General features: G+C 42.4%; 1 protein-coding gene across 7 annotated transcripts in view; it reads left to right on the top strand.

Moving 5' to 3' along the window:
* LOC116947738 (oxysterol-binding protein-related protein 6-like) overlaps window positions 1-14,380 on the top strand; it is a 52,325-nt gene that overhangs the window by 24,622 nt on the left and 13,323 nt on the right. For 5 of the 7 annotated variants that reach the window (XM_032963847.2, XM_032963797.2, XM_032963837.2 and 2 more), the window contains 6 exons: window positions 367-420; window positions 3,226-3,339; window positions 4,328-4,456; window positions 6,640-6,742; window positions 11,966-12,069; window positions 13,914-14,006. In XM_032963847.2, coding sequence (XP_032819738.2) covers window positions 367-420; window positions 3,226-3,339; window positions 4,328-4,456; window positions 6,640-6,742; window positions 11,966-12,069; window positions 13,914-14,006 — 597 coding nt within the window. The remainder of the gene's footprint in view (window positions 1-366; window positions 421-3,225; window positions 3,340-4,327; window positions 4,457-6,639; window positions 6,743-11,965; window positions 12,070-13,913; window positions 14,007-14,380) is intronic. The other 2 variants (XM_032963817.2, XM_032963828.2) reach the window with 2 other exon arrangements.

The raw sequence follows: 14,380 nt of genomic DNA, 5'->3' as shown, positions 1-14,380 counted from the left end.
CTTTGGGAGAAACGTAAATTGTAATGGTTTGCTTCAGCACTTGTCTGCTCTAATCGTCCACTCACGAGAGAAAGGCGCATTCCTGTTTTGTATTTGTAAATAACTAGACTACATTACATTGCTCGATTTAATATCTGGACCGTCGCAAAGCCAGATAACTGGACAAGAACAAATGTGCAGTGCACATGTTCCACATTCCCCCTTTGAGAATGATCATGTCATGGTCATATATCAAGCCAATTTGAAAGACCATTTAAAACAGTAAATAGGGCACGGATGTTGTTTTGGATCAGCAAGTCTTGATGAATAACGCGTGGTATGAGGCCAGCCAACGTCACGTCTTGCTGATATGTTTTTGTTTCTCAGCGTTTCTTCACTTTGGATAACGGGATCCTGAAGTATGCAAAGACACCCATAGATGTAAGTAGCAACCAGAGTGAAATGTGAAGTGTAGAGGCTAAAGTATATTATTGTGTGTTATCATGGCGCTCATCTTATAGCCAACAAGGAGCCTGTTCATCCACAAACCGCCTTTACTGTCACACGGACAGTAAAAGTGACATTCCAATGAAAATTGTATACTGCATACTGTATGTGTATGTTATACTTATGTTTAACTTCTTTCGCACCGTACATAGCCAACTATGCTAATCAGAGGTGTGGGGGAAGAAGAACAAACTAAACACAAAAGCAGTTCTAAGGAAATTAATTCCAATCTAGAGCTATCGTTATATATTTAGTTGACGTCCGTATTCAATATATAAACGTATATCAAAGTAATGACATATCTAAACATTGTATATGTATAGATTGCTGACGGTGGTACCTCAAAGTCTGGTTGAGCATACATTTCCTGTGGATAAATACAACCTATTCTTTATAGTTTATGAAACCCTGATATTGACATAATCATACTGTACAGAATATCCTATGCCATATGTCTATTTTACCTGTTAATACCATAAAGTCCACTTAAATATGTTACTATATGTGAGGAATCCATGTTATTAAATATTACACCTAAACCATTTAGCACATCTAATTAAATACAATTCAGCCCCATAGGGAAGTATACCATGTAAAGCAATGATAAAATGTACACATGTTGCAATTAATAATTGCATTATTTTGATCATTGGTAATAGCGTAAAAGAATTACCCCAATACAGAACAACACAATGTGTTATTGCAAATGTTGACATACACTAATTGGTTATTATAAATTTGCTCGTAGTTAATATTTTATGGTCACACCTCTCACAATTACTCTTGCAAGGTGATGACACCCTCGTTCCACTTACATTCCACACAGATACTCATTGCTTCCTCATGTGTCCCTTTGATATGTTCCCATTCTCATTTGGGCTTCATTATCATTACATTGTCCCTCAACACCACCTACCCTTCAATACTTTTAGCTATTCTAACAATTCAAAGGGTGCTTTATGGTTAGCATACTGGATTGCAATCCAAAGATTGGCAGATTTATTTGATCCCCTGGTGCGGCTGTTTAAAAATGGGCAAATTTCTTAAATCCCCACCACCTCTCCATCCAGCAGTATAAATGGGTGCGTCACAGTTAGTCAATCGGAATTTCACCTGTAGTGGGATAAAGTGGGTATTTCCATTTCATCCAAGACATCTGGCCAGCATGAAGGAGGCCCTTCTGCCAACAGTGGCATTAGCAATACATTGGAGGGCTGCACCTACACCTTGCACCTAAAGCATGCATTCAAGTTTATGAACTATCTCTATGTCAAACAGTAAAACAGAAACAATTCCCCAGATGCATACAAAAGAAGCCACATGCATCCGTGTTTCTGATTCAGAATTACTCAAATGAAAAAAATATACAATTTAATACATGAAGACTTGGAGGTAATGTTTTTTTTTAGAAATTGCCTCACTGATTTGGTTAATATTCACTGAAGTTGTGTTTACGCTGAAGCGAAAATGCGTGCTGATTCGGTGCTCTATTAAGCATTTTCACACAATTTTGTAAGGCAGGATAGTGGGGATTATGTTGTCTAGCTATCATGCGCATCACACATTAACATTTGCATTTGAGTATTATACCGTCTCACATATAACACCAGAGTATTGTCATATAATTTGGAGGTTTTTTTGGACATATGCTTGAGAAAATAATTTTTGTCTTAGCTGTAAAATGAAAAATTTCCACACTATGATAAACAGATTTCTGGCGATGCATGTCTTCCTTTCCGCGCTGTTAAATTAAATACACTGTATTTAATGACGCTAGTTGTAATTAATGGCGAAACGTCGTACTCGGATTGTTAATGTTGTGGCTTGGCTCTCCAACACACCGGTGTGCTATACTAGTGACAAATTGGCATGTTCTGTTTACGTGACAACCCTTACTAGTTGGCTGTGTCAGGTGGTAGCGGGTTTTAATAACACATTTATATATTTACGCGATCTAACCCAAAAACCTCTTATGGATAAATACACTTTCTAATGTAGCATAGGGCACAATGAAAATGCAGGAAGTGGAAGCGAGATGCGTCACTTTTACCCTATCTGCCTGCCCAACTTCAGATGATTTCCCACACAAATGCGACATTTGGGAGAAAATTGTACCTTGATAGGAATTATTATTATTATTGAATTGTCCAATAATACCATCATATTCACGACTGCCGCACACAAGCTATCTCAGTATTCTCCACAACACATTGAATTTTTTTATCCAATTTTTATATTCTTATTTACCCAGAATATATAAAGGGGCTTCCTTGAGTTGAGAACCTTCTGCCAACATTGAATTAAGCAATAATTCTAGAGCTGCACCTTTACCATATCAAAGAATGCCCATGAGTCTCAAGACTCTTTTTCAGAAGGCTCCTAGTTGAAATATTTGTTAAATTCCTTATTGAGTATATTGTATGTGCAATGAAAATGGAGTATCTGGATTAGGGAATGCAGTTTAGTCTATACTGATAGGTGATAACCTACTTGATTTGCTGTCTTTTACAGGCCACCCCATAGCCCTGCAACTGGACATCTTATGCATGATCTCTTTGTGGTCTACCATTGCTCTTTCTCAAATGATGAATTACACACTTGTGTGACGATAACCTGCCATAGTCTACTACTTTTATTCTCACACAATTCACAGGCAGCACTGAGGAGTCTGCCCCGTTAGTGGTTTATTTGCACATTAGTAAACTCTGAAGGTGTGGCTGCATCTCTGTGTCTGTGTAGGTACAGCGGGGCAGGCTGCATGGCTCCATGGACCTTGGTTTGTCTGTCATGTCCATCAAGCGAAAGGCCGGCTGCATTGATTTGGATAATGAGGAGAGCATTTACCACCTCAAGGTATGTCCAGTGACCTTCAGGGAAATCCCACAGATCGGTAGTGCCAGCTATCATCAAGCCTATTCTTGAAATCATATACATTTCAAATCTATGAAAGTACACAATTAGATGTCTTTCAGCTATTATTAATGAAATAGCCTTTTTGCCCATCCAAGGACGGGTGTATTGCAGTAAATCTTAAACTTGAAAGGGAAAAGCAGACCGCGACATGATATTCATTGCATTAATGCGTGTGCAATTTGTAAGGACGCGGTGACAGATCTATTTCATTTTCAGGGTATGATCCCTTGTTCATCATGAGTTCTTTTTACTTTCATATCTCAATAACGTTACGGAGATCACGTGACGTGAGGGTTCTGCCTTTGTAGTGAGGGTTGTAGGTTGACGCCGAGGAGGGGGGAGGAGGCGCCTCGGCCCCCAATGTGGAGTGACGTCAGCCACTAATTATTATGAATGGGGGGGGTGTCTATTTGGAGGACGTCACCTTATAATGAGTATTAATGAGGGGGGCTGTTTGATGTGGAGTGTCGTCACCTGCTCCTGATTATGAATTCGGGGGGAGGGTACTCCATGTGGAGTGACGTCACCTGCTCGTGATTATTAATGAGGGGGGGGGTCCATGTGGAGGATGTAATCTGTTCATGATTATTAATGAGGGGGGCTGGTCGACGTGGAGTGACGTCACGAGCGATGCACACAGACATTCTTGGCTCATAGTAGGTAATAATGGGGGGGTGTCCATTTGGAGGACATCACCTACTCATGATTATTAATGAGGGGGGCTAGTCCTCCATATTGAGTGATGTCACCTGCTCATCATTATTAATGAGGAGGGGTGGGGGGGGGGGTGTCCATTTTGAGGACGTCACCTGCTCATGAATAGTAATTATGGGGGCTGGACGATGTGGAGTGATGTCACGAGCGTTAAGGACAGACATTCCTGGGTGATTATAGTAGGTATGTGATATTTGTCGGTGTCTGCTTCCAGACAAAGTCCAAGGAGCACTTTGAGCAATGGGTGTCGAGTCTGCGCCACCACCGGCAGCACCGGCAGTTCAGCATCTCCATGGCCCCCTCGGTTGACGGAGACACCCCTGTATGTGCCGTGGCTGGACAGGCAAGCACACTTGCACATGTCAGCATGTCACATTATTCTCATTAACCGTGTGCTTGCTATATATAATGTGCTTCATTCACACCACGCTCACCCGCATACAGGTGCATTCTGGCGTGTCGAACATGCTGTTTGCGCATGTGTTAGACTTTTTTGATTTTCCACTGCTACATGTGAATTGTGGTCGCATCACGTGGGCTGGAAATCTTCACATTCCGGGTTTGGGTGTAGCCCCACGTTCCTATGTGATGGTTTCGGGCTATTTAGCCTTGTGGCTTAACTACTCCAATGTGCCAAAAATGTCACACCCAAATGTGACTTTTATTTTTTTATGTTAAATAAAACGAAAGATTTAACGATAGTCAAAGAGATACTTATAGAAATACAGCACATGCATCCTACAAAAGCCATACACTATAACAGGATAAAATACAACTGCTTAACCTGTCTCATCATCATAAACCATGGTGAAGTCATTGCTGGATGTAAGGCCCTCCCCAAGCTGCTGCCACCTTTCACGAGCCGTAACAAATCTAATGCATTTCGTTATTAAGCAATTCTCCCCGACTTGATTTGGTAAAATATTTGAAAGTATATATGCTATTTGACGAGGTAGAGCTTGCAAGTTTACTATCGGTTTCACTTTTGCAGCAAAGGAAGCTGTGCAGTTGACAATGTGAGACAATTTCCTTAATGTATAGGGAGATTGCACACATTGCAAAATAACCACTTCCTCTGGACATTCCGTAAACAAGTTAAGCTGCTTTGGGTTGCATAGAGCAATGTAAACTATTTGCAGCGCACTACTTAATGCTGCTGGTTCTGAAAACAGTGATAATATTTAATGTTTACAGTGCCTTAGTGTCTCTTCTAACTGACATTTGTAATGTTTCATCAAGGTTTGTGTTTATTTTCATTTAAATCATAGGTGTATGGGAATACATTCCAAATTATGGTTTATACACGTAAACCTCTTGAAGGTTCACACACAGCATCATTAACCATGATTAATCCATTGTTGGATGAAGGGCTTCCCAGTCGCCACTATCCCTCACACACCCGCGATGCAGCAATTCACCCGTAATATTTTAAATATAAGCTGTGTGAGCATGAATTATAAAGTCTCCTAAACATTGACATTTTGAAACTAGATTCAAAGCTTTCGTGACTGCAGGAATTACTCTTTGGTTCTTTCGGTAAAGTCACGTAGAAATAAATAAAATAATAATAGAATACGACGTTTCGATTGCAACACAAGTAACGATCATCAGGTGTGTGTCTCTGTGTCTATGTTTTGTCTCTCTCTCAAATTTAGCAATCTTTGGAAGAACGTAATCAACCAGGTGGGGTGTTGACTGTTTTGTTGGCCGACTTTCTGTGTTGTATTGTATTATATTTCCAACTTTACTATGTTTGTTTTCTCATTCATTTGTACCTGATGATGGTTGCTTGTGTTGCAATCGAAACGTCGTATTCTATTATTATTTAATTTCTTTCTACGTGACTTTACCGAAAGAACCAAAGAGTAATTCATTTTGGGCATCACTGTTGCGCTGCATGCAGCAGCAATAGTCGGTGGACTTCAGAGAGAGCATATAATATAGGGCGGCAGTGGCGCAATGGTTTAGCTCGCTGCGCTCCAAAGCCAGCCACATGAGTTCAATACCTGCTCACGACCAATAACAGTGGCAAATACTTGAACTGTCAACTCGGCCCCAAATGAGTAATGGTGTGGTGTGTAAACATTGCCACTAGGGAGCCAAAGGTGGCCAGGCGTGGTTCTGGCCACCCACCCCTTCGTGTGCCGTGCCATCCTTCTTACGTGCTCGCAAACAGCACTTCTTCCAAATGTCTGTTCAGGTTATACAGGGGATATTTATCTTTTGTTTGTTACGAATATTTCCAGCCCAATATTGACAACGAAATATGTTGGCTCAAAGCCATCTTTCTGTTTGTATTTAGTGACTGCTGTGACTTTGTTTTGCCCATATTAAACCTTTCTGTGGTTCTGTGCCGTTATGATAATAAAAACACCTAACATGATGTGACCCAGCGCTTAAAGAGCATGAGATACTTTTAAGGGTTTATAATGCATTTGCCTGCGGCATTTACAGATGTAATTTAAAACAATCTATTCAAACGTCCGCTTTATAGGTGCGCGTATGTGTGTGTGGTTGTGGTGATAGCGTCGGCAGAGCAGCCTGCATCGACAGGCCTCCCTGGGGCCTCAAGCACGCCTTGCTGCTGGGTGGTACCACGACTCCCAGGACATGGAGAAATGTGACCGAGGTACAAATCATTACCCTCCCTGTACTTAGTGCCCCATTGGAGTTGAGATTTGGCTCGCAATGCAGTCTGCTGCTCCAAGTACAGCAGTTTCCATGGCCAAAAAAATTCGAATAATAATTGGGCTCAATGGATTGTGGCATCATGGGACCTCCTTTGCCAGTACCAAAACATAAGAATAGGTTTTCCCCTTTTTTCTGGCAACAAAACAGGTGTTAAGATGTTAAAACACCAAACTGAATCCTTTTACAATGAATTATGTCTGTATTAACCACAATACTTGTGGTCAGAATCCAAACAAAAAACATACTCTGATAATATATTAATTGTCTTTGAAACTGATTGGTCCACACCAAAGACAGCTTTCTTTCGAGTCCTAGTCTCAAACGGTGTTAGACCAGAGGACGCCAAAAGGCATGGTTAATGCAGACATAATTCCTTGTAAAAGGTTTCAGTTTGGGGTTTTAACATCTTAACACCTAAAATCAAGATTGAACTTCCTCTAATGGGGAGGATTTCCACACATCTCAGACATAACTTCAACCGAGAAGGTGGATGCAAAATTTTGCAATCTTTGGAAGGACGTTGATCAACCAGGTAAAGTGTTAGCTGTTGTGTTGGCCGACTCTCTGAGTTGCATTACATTTCTAAGTTTGGATCTTTTTTTCTTTTTTATCTCTATCACCTTGTTCCCTCTGTAAATTTCACCCCCACCCTCTCGCCCGTTACGGCAGCCCCTCCCCTCCCTCCCCCCTCCCTTCCTCTCTCGGATTTATGCTAACTCTGCGATCTTACATTTACTTGGAAATTCCATCCCTAGCCCACTTACCCTTGGGTTGTACCCACCACAAACGTATATAACCTTTGGTTGCAGTAGCTCTCTCGCTACATTTCTTCCTGCCTCAGCAGTCCGCCTGCTGTATTGTTTCACCTGAAGATGATTGCTTGTGTTGCTATCGAAACGTCATGATCTATTAGTTATTCTTCTATCTACGTGACTTTACCGAAAGAACCAAAGAGTATCTTAACACCTATACTCTTTGGTTATTTCGGTAAAGTCACGTAGGTATAAAATAAAATCAATTAAATCACGACGTTTCAGGCGCAACACAAGCATCCTTCATCAGGTGGGACAACCACAGCAAGATACAAAATTACTGTAGTGGGCAAACAGCTGTTCGTGACAAGCGTTTATTAAGGTTAGAGGGGCGGGGAGGAGCCAAGGAGGAGAGATGCAGGGGGCGGGAAGTGTGGAGTCGGGGGGGGGGGGGGTATTACCATGTGAAGATGCACGATTCCGGGACTGGGTAATGAGCTGGCCTGTGAGGGGGGGGGGGGCGTAGCGTGCTATAGAAACTGGGAATGCGGGTATGGAAGCAAGATATATACGCAATTTAAGATTTTACCTGGTTAATAACATCCTTCCAATGATTGCTCAATTTGAATCCATCCTCTCGGTTGAAGTTACGTCTGTGTTTGAATATCTGGATGGCTTCATGAACAAACCTTTAATAGTAGCCCGAAGGTTTGCAGAGTACCTTGGTCTTAGAAAAAAAAATATCATGAGAGCCCACAGCGTTATAGCAATAGTCAGCCATGGCAGAGGTATTGGTTCTGCCGTGTTTCAGATCTGACTTGTGCTCGCGAACACGGTCCGAGATATGTCGTTTCGTTTCCCCCATGTAACACCCACCACAGGTGCAACTTAGTTTGTAGACTCTAGGATATTGCATGTCAGGAATGACATCCTTCACAGATGGGATTAGATCACGGATTTTGTGTACTTTACTGAATCGGATTTGGATCTTGTGTTTAAGATTTTAGAAATCTTTTTGGTAACGCCGGCTATGTATGGTAACGTGATGGTTTTGATCGGCGTCTTGGGGTTGTTTCTCCATGGTTGGAGAAACAGCTTTGCGAATAATGCGGTCCGAGTACCCATTCATCTTGAGGGCCTGGTGTACGTGTTCTAGTTCACTGGCTAGGTGGTGTTGGGCAGAAATGCAGTGGGCCCTATGGTGGTTTGATGAGGGAATTCTGTGCCGAATGGTGGTGGGAATCAGGTTTCAGATAGGAATCTGTGGGTGGCTTTCCTGTAGACAGTGTCCCAAAGAGCCATCAGATCTCTTCTCAAACAAAACATCCAGGAATGGTAGCTTGCCATCCTTCTCCACTTCCATAGTGAATTTGATGGATGGGTGTATGGAATTAATGTGATTGAGAAATTGGTTCAATGCTGGCAGGCCATGTGGCCAAATAACGAAAGTGTCATCCACATATCTCTTCCACAAGGAAGGACGTAGGGTGGATGTCTGGATGGCATCTGTTTCAAATTTCTCCATGAAAACATTTGCTATCACTGGTGATAAGGGGGAACCCATGGTGGTACCTCAGTTGTTTGTAGAAAGTACAATTCCAGGTGAAGTAAGTGTTGGTAAGGCAGTGCCTAACCAGAGTAGGAACATCAGGATTCAGTTCATGTTGGATTAAATCTTCAATTATTGCTAAGGTGTCAGGCACAGGAACCTTGGTTGACAGAGAAACTACATCAAAGCTGACGAGAAAATCATCTGGGGACAGAGAAATGCCCTTTATTAGAGCGACCAAGTGAGCTGAGTTATGTACTGCTGAGGTACTCTTACCAGTGAGTGGAAGCAAGGTATCAGGCAGAAAACGGGCCAGTTAGTAGGTAGGTGAGTTGATAGTGGCAACGATGGGCTGAAGTGGAGTACCTTCTTTATGGAGCTGAGGAAGACCATATCATCTGGGTGGTCTAGTAGCAGAAGGTTTTAGGGAGAGCCGTATGACTGGTTCGATTAGAGAAGTCGAACTGGTAATGATATTTTTGTTTTTTTTGTTAGTAGGATCTTTGTTGATTTTGGTGTAACTGCCATCATTGAAGGTCCTGGATTTTCTTGTTGTATGTGGTTTTATCCATGATGACAGTAGCATTGCCCTTGTCGGCCGAGAGGATGACTATGTCATCTCTCTTTTTAAATTTTGCGAGTTCAGAGTGCTCGTCTTTGCTGATGCTACTAATGGGTTTCTTAGCATTTTTAAGGATGGTGGCAATTTCAGATCTAGCAACGTCTGTCAGGACGTGTGCCAAGCCTTTGAGGGCTACATCGGCCTGGGAGATTATATCATCCACTGGGATATGTTTAGGGGTGACTGCAATCATTGGAAGGATGCTATTAACCAGGTAAAACCTTAACTGCTTTATGGTGTTGCCTTCATATCCGCATCTCCAGTTTCTTCAGCCTCCCACTCCCAGCCCCGCTCACTTTTGCCTTGCTCGTTTCCTAATCCCTCTAGCAGCGCTCCACTCCCCCTACCCCACACCCCCTCTATCTCGCCTCCTTTGCGCCTCCCCCCTCTCTTACCTATATAGCCTCTTGTCACAGCAGCCCTTTTGCCCACTTCAGCAATTGTTTCTTGCTGTGGTTGTCCCACTGATGACGGACGCTTGTGTTGTGCCCGAAACGTCACGATTTAATTTATTTTATTTTATACCTACGTGACTTTACCGAAAGAACCAAAGAGTATGGATCCCTGCAGTCACGCCAACTTCAAATCTAGATCTTAACACCTGTTTTGTTGCCAGAAAAAAAGGGAAAACCTATTCTCGGATTGTGGCATGTTAAAGTTAGTCATGTATCATGTTACCAGCAATCTTAAGGTCACATGCCTTTGCTGGGCTGACATCAGAAGTATATATTTGTGGGAGCGATGTAATTCTCACAGATGTGCCAAATTAATCCTTTTGTGAATGGTGCGGAATTGATATTCTTTGGGTCTTTCGGTAAAGCCACGTAGATAGAAAAATAATAAAATATCACGACGTTTCGATCGCAACACAAGCAATCGTCATCCGGTGAAAAAAATATAGCGAGAGAGCTGCTGAAGCAGGATGTTATATAGGTTTGAGATGGGTGTAGCCCAAGGGTAAGTGGGTGGGGCTAGAGATGGAATCTGCATGTAAATGTAAGATCGGAGAGCTGATATACCTCCACGACGACGCAGCTGTGGAGGTGACCATTGCATTGTGAGAGATTAGCATGTCAATGTAAGAGAACCACCGCAACAGTGGCTGTGCTAGTGAGACATCCAGCTCCTTAAAAAACCAGGGACACCGCCAACTCGAGGACAAGGAGCAACGGTTGCTGTGTTAGTGAGACATTTAGCGTGTATGTAACTCAGAGAGTCGGAAATAACTACTAACATCGGCAGGTAGGATGGAAACATTACATCCAGTTATGACTTAAACTGGTTAATAACGTCCTTCGAATGATTGCTCAGTTTGTACCCATCCTCTCCGTTGAAGTTGTGTCAGTGTTTATATATCTGGATGGCTTCATGAACGAATCTCTGTTGGTAGCCAGTGGGTTTGCAGAGTACCCTCGTCTTGGAAAAATAAATGTCGTGTGTGCCCACAGCGTTAAAACAATGATCAGCCACAGCTGAGGTATTGGTCCTACCGTGTTTCAGATCTGCCTTATGTTCCCGAACACGGTCCGAGACATGTCGGTTAGTTTCCCCAATGTAACTGCTGCCACAAACACAGCTTCGTTTGTAGACACCGGGGTATTGCATGTCAAGGATCACATCCTTCAAAGATGGGATCAGAGCACGAATTTTATGTAACTGGGTTGAATCGAACCTCGATCTTGTGTTTGCTCATGATTTTGGAAATCTTTCCTGCAGTCACGAAAGCTTTAAGTCAAGGTGTGGAATTGACTTCGACCTTCAGGCTACCCCCCAACGTCTTCTGTTGGTGGTATTAAAATGTAGATGAAGAGCATTTAACTCAGCATCCGTGTTTGAATTAACCTCATACATGCCTGCTTAGGGAGCTCTGCCACACATGTAGCAGAACACAACGAATACATGCACAGGATTCACCCTCAGTGGCCTTGAATATGATAAAAACATTAAAAAGCTCTCGTCGAAGGAATGAACCATGCATAAACCAGGCTTCCAATTGTATAATACAGTACTCGGCTACAGTAATGATCACATGTTTACATAGAGCTCATTAATGGAACACTGAAAATAAACAATGTATGCATCATATACGATACAGCATGAATTCCTCTACATTTAAATTTGTTTTAATTCACCGAAAAAAAGCATAGTCTTTTCATTAATCCCTACAATCTATTTTTCATGAACACGATGCTTTTGAACACAGCGTGTTGTTTTTTTCTCCACCCCCCGCCCCCGCAGACCTCTTGCATTGTCAAAGTGGGCTCGGCAACATGGAGCAAATGCTGCACAGCCTCGAGAGTCTACACAAGTCACAGTCGGCCACCTCCTTCAGCGACATCCAGGTACCCCTGGCAGGAACACACATGCTCGGCAAACAAAACACTGCAGGAGTGATGTAATGAATATCTGTCAAATCACCCAAGAACCCTCTAAGAGATTGTGCACTGCACAGTGAATTATGCAGTGACCTTGTGCTGATCCCTACGGTGTGTTGTGTTGTGCACAGACATTATTTTGGCAACTGAAGGGAGTGCTTTCCTGACTGCTTTACAAGTTTTTGCATTTAACAGTGAAGGCGTGTAATGTTTGTTCATACGTGCGCACAATGCAAGTTGGCACAGACTGACTTCTGTACTCAGTGTGCAGGTGCAGGCATGCAGAGGCACTGTGTGACTCACTGTGTGTGCATCTGCCACGGATGAGGCAAGCAAGTTTGGGCCATACTGACGTGCACATCCTGTTGGACCCCCACAACGCAAAACGCATAATGATATTTCCTAATGCGACGGGCTGTGCACTTGTGTAAATGGGCATGAGTGGACTTTCAAAGTATTTTCCATGTATCTCACACAGAGTAATTGGCATAAGTCAATTATTAATGCACAGTAAGAGTATCATGTGGGTTTATATTATATTTGACCAAAAAGCGAATATTGGAAATGCCAAAAGGCTTTTTAGCTGAGAATACAGCTGATGCATTTACCTGCTGCATGAGGATACTGTGACCTTTTTCTAAAGGTCAACGTCAACAGCACACCACATGTCAGGCATGGATAAAGTTAAAGACTGTACTTAACCATTTCTGTGTGGCTATTCTGGCTGTTTCAGTAACAGGACAAAAACATAGATATTGAATGAGTCTATTGAAAGCCCCATATTACTGAAATAACATTTTATCACGTTAAAATCTTGATGAATACCAATCATCACCACCATCGTCATCAGCCATTGTGCATCTGCTTGATGAAAGCCTCCTCATGTCACCATTCCTCATGGTCCAGTCCTGCTATCATACATATCTTGCTGCTGCACATGAACTGAAAATACCAAGAATGGGGTCGTTTTTTATCTGCACTTCCCTGAAGCATATATTTTCTGTACATGACCTTTCACATTGTATTTTTATTGCATTTACATACAAAATAAATGTCATATGTGCATCCTTATTGAATGCAGTTCTGCATTATGTATCTAGGGGGACGATAAGGATTATTTATTGAACACTTAGACCTATTATAAGGAGAAGGTTCAGTGTTATCAGCTGCTTCCAAGCCTCAGATGACCCCATTTTTCCCCATCCTAGACAGCCTGTATCTGTAAACAGATTGATCTGATAGAGCTGGATTACAAAATATGGTGTGCTGAAAGCAACACAGTATGGTGCACTTGTGATGTTTTATAATTTACTTCAGTGAATAACAGTTGTGAGTTTCCATAACACAGCATGTTGGTGTGTGCTTTTAAGCCTCTTAGCAATTGCAAGATTGATGCAAGTATTATAAATCGCGTTTATCTTCAGTTTGGTTTACGCTGGCCCAGTTGTAAATCGTGACTAAAAGTCAACCAATTAAAATTCAGTCTGGTTCCTTAAGACCCACATCTTAAGCTCAATTTAGAACAACATGGCAGTCAACCTTGGTTGGCTGATACTGACACACGGCCCATGATTCTTACAAGACTCAGCTGCAGCATGTCTGGTCTGTGTAGCGCACTTCTGTGAGCGGCATCTAACTTAGAATCCAACTGTGACGAAATGGACATTGAACCGCCCTTACCATGGCTCAACCAAATAGGTTACGGTACTTTTGCAAGCATGCTCTTGCAAGGTGCGAAGAGGCTTAGCGAGTTGATGTTGGCATGTGCACTTGGTGGCGGGGCACTAACGCAACTAATACGCTTGCTGTAGGCGGCATGCCTCGAGAACGGCAAGAAAGAGAAGCGTGTGAGCCGGCGGTGGAGAGCCAAGTCCTCCCTCAAAGATAACAAACCGCTGCTGCAGGTATCGCCGAGCCGCTGTGCTGCATCCCTGCTCGCGCGCGGTGCTCAGCTTTGGTGTCCATGGTGTTTCTGTAATAACGCGTGGTACCATTTTGTGTTAATATCGACGCACCGACCTGTTGCTGTGAAGCACACGCATAAGTGAGATGTCAATTTCACATGAAAACCCAACATTACAGTTGAACACCTTCGGTATAAAAATTGGGCAGCTTTGGATTGGCATTTATGCGCATGTTTCACTGGTAAATAGTATCCATATTTGACAACAGTGCTTAACATTGGATGTTTTTAACGATTTGGATATTCACATGGGATGCATTAACCAAAATGAGATCAAGCATGCCGAAGAGATTATTTCCCTTCATTTCATCCTAC

This window comes from Petromyzon marinus, chromosome 2, assembly GCF_048934315.1.
Source record: "Petromyzon marinus isolate PM22_M1 ecotype Great Lakes invasive population chromosome 2, UKy_Petmar_22M1.pri1.0, whole genome shotgun sequence".
Taxonomy (NCBI): domain Eukaryota; kingdom Metazoa; phylum Chordata; class Hyperoartia; order Petromyzontiformes; family Petromyzontidae; genus Petromyzon; species Petromyzon marinus.
This window is presented reverse-complemented; position numbering and strand designations above follow the sequence as displayed.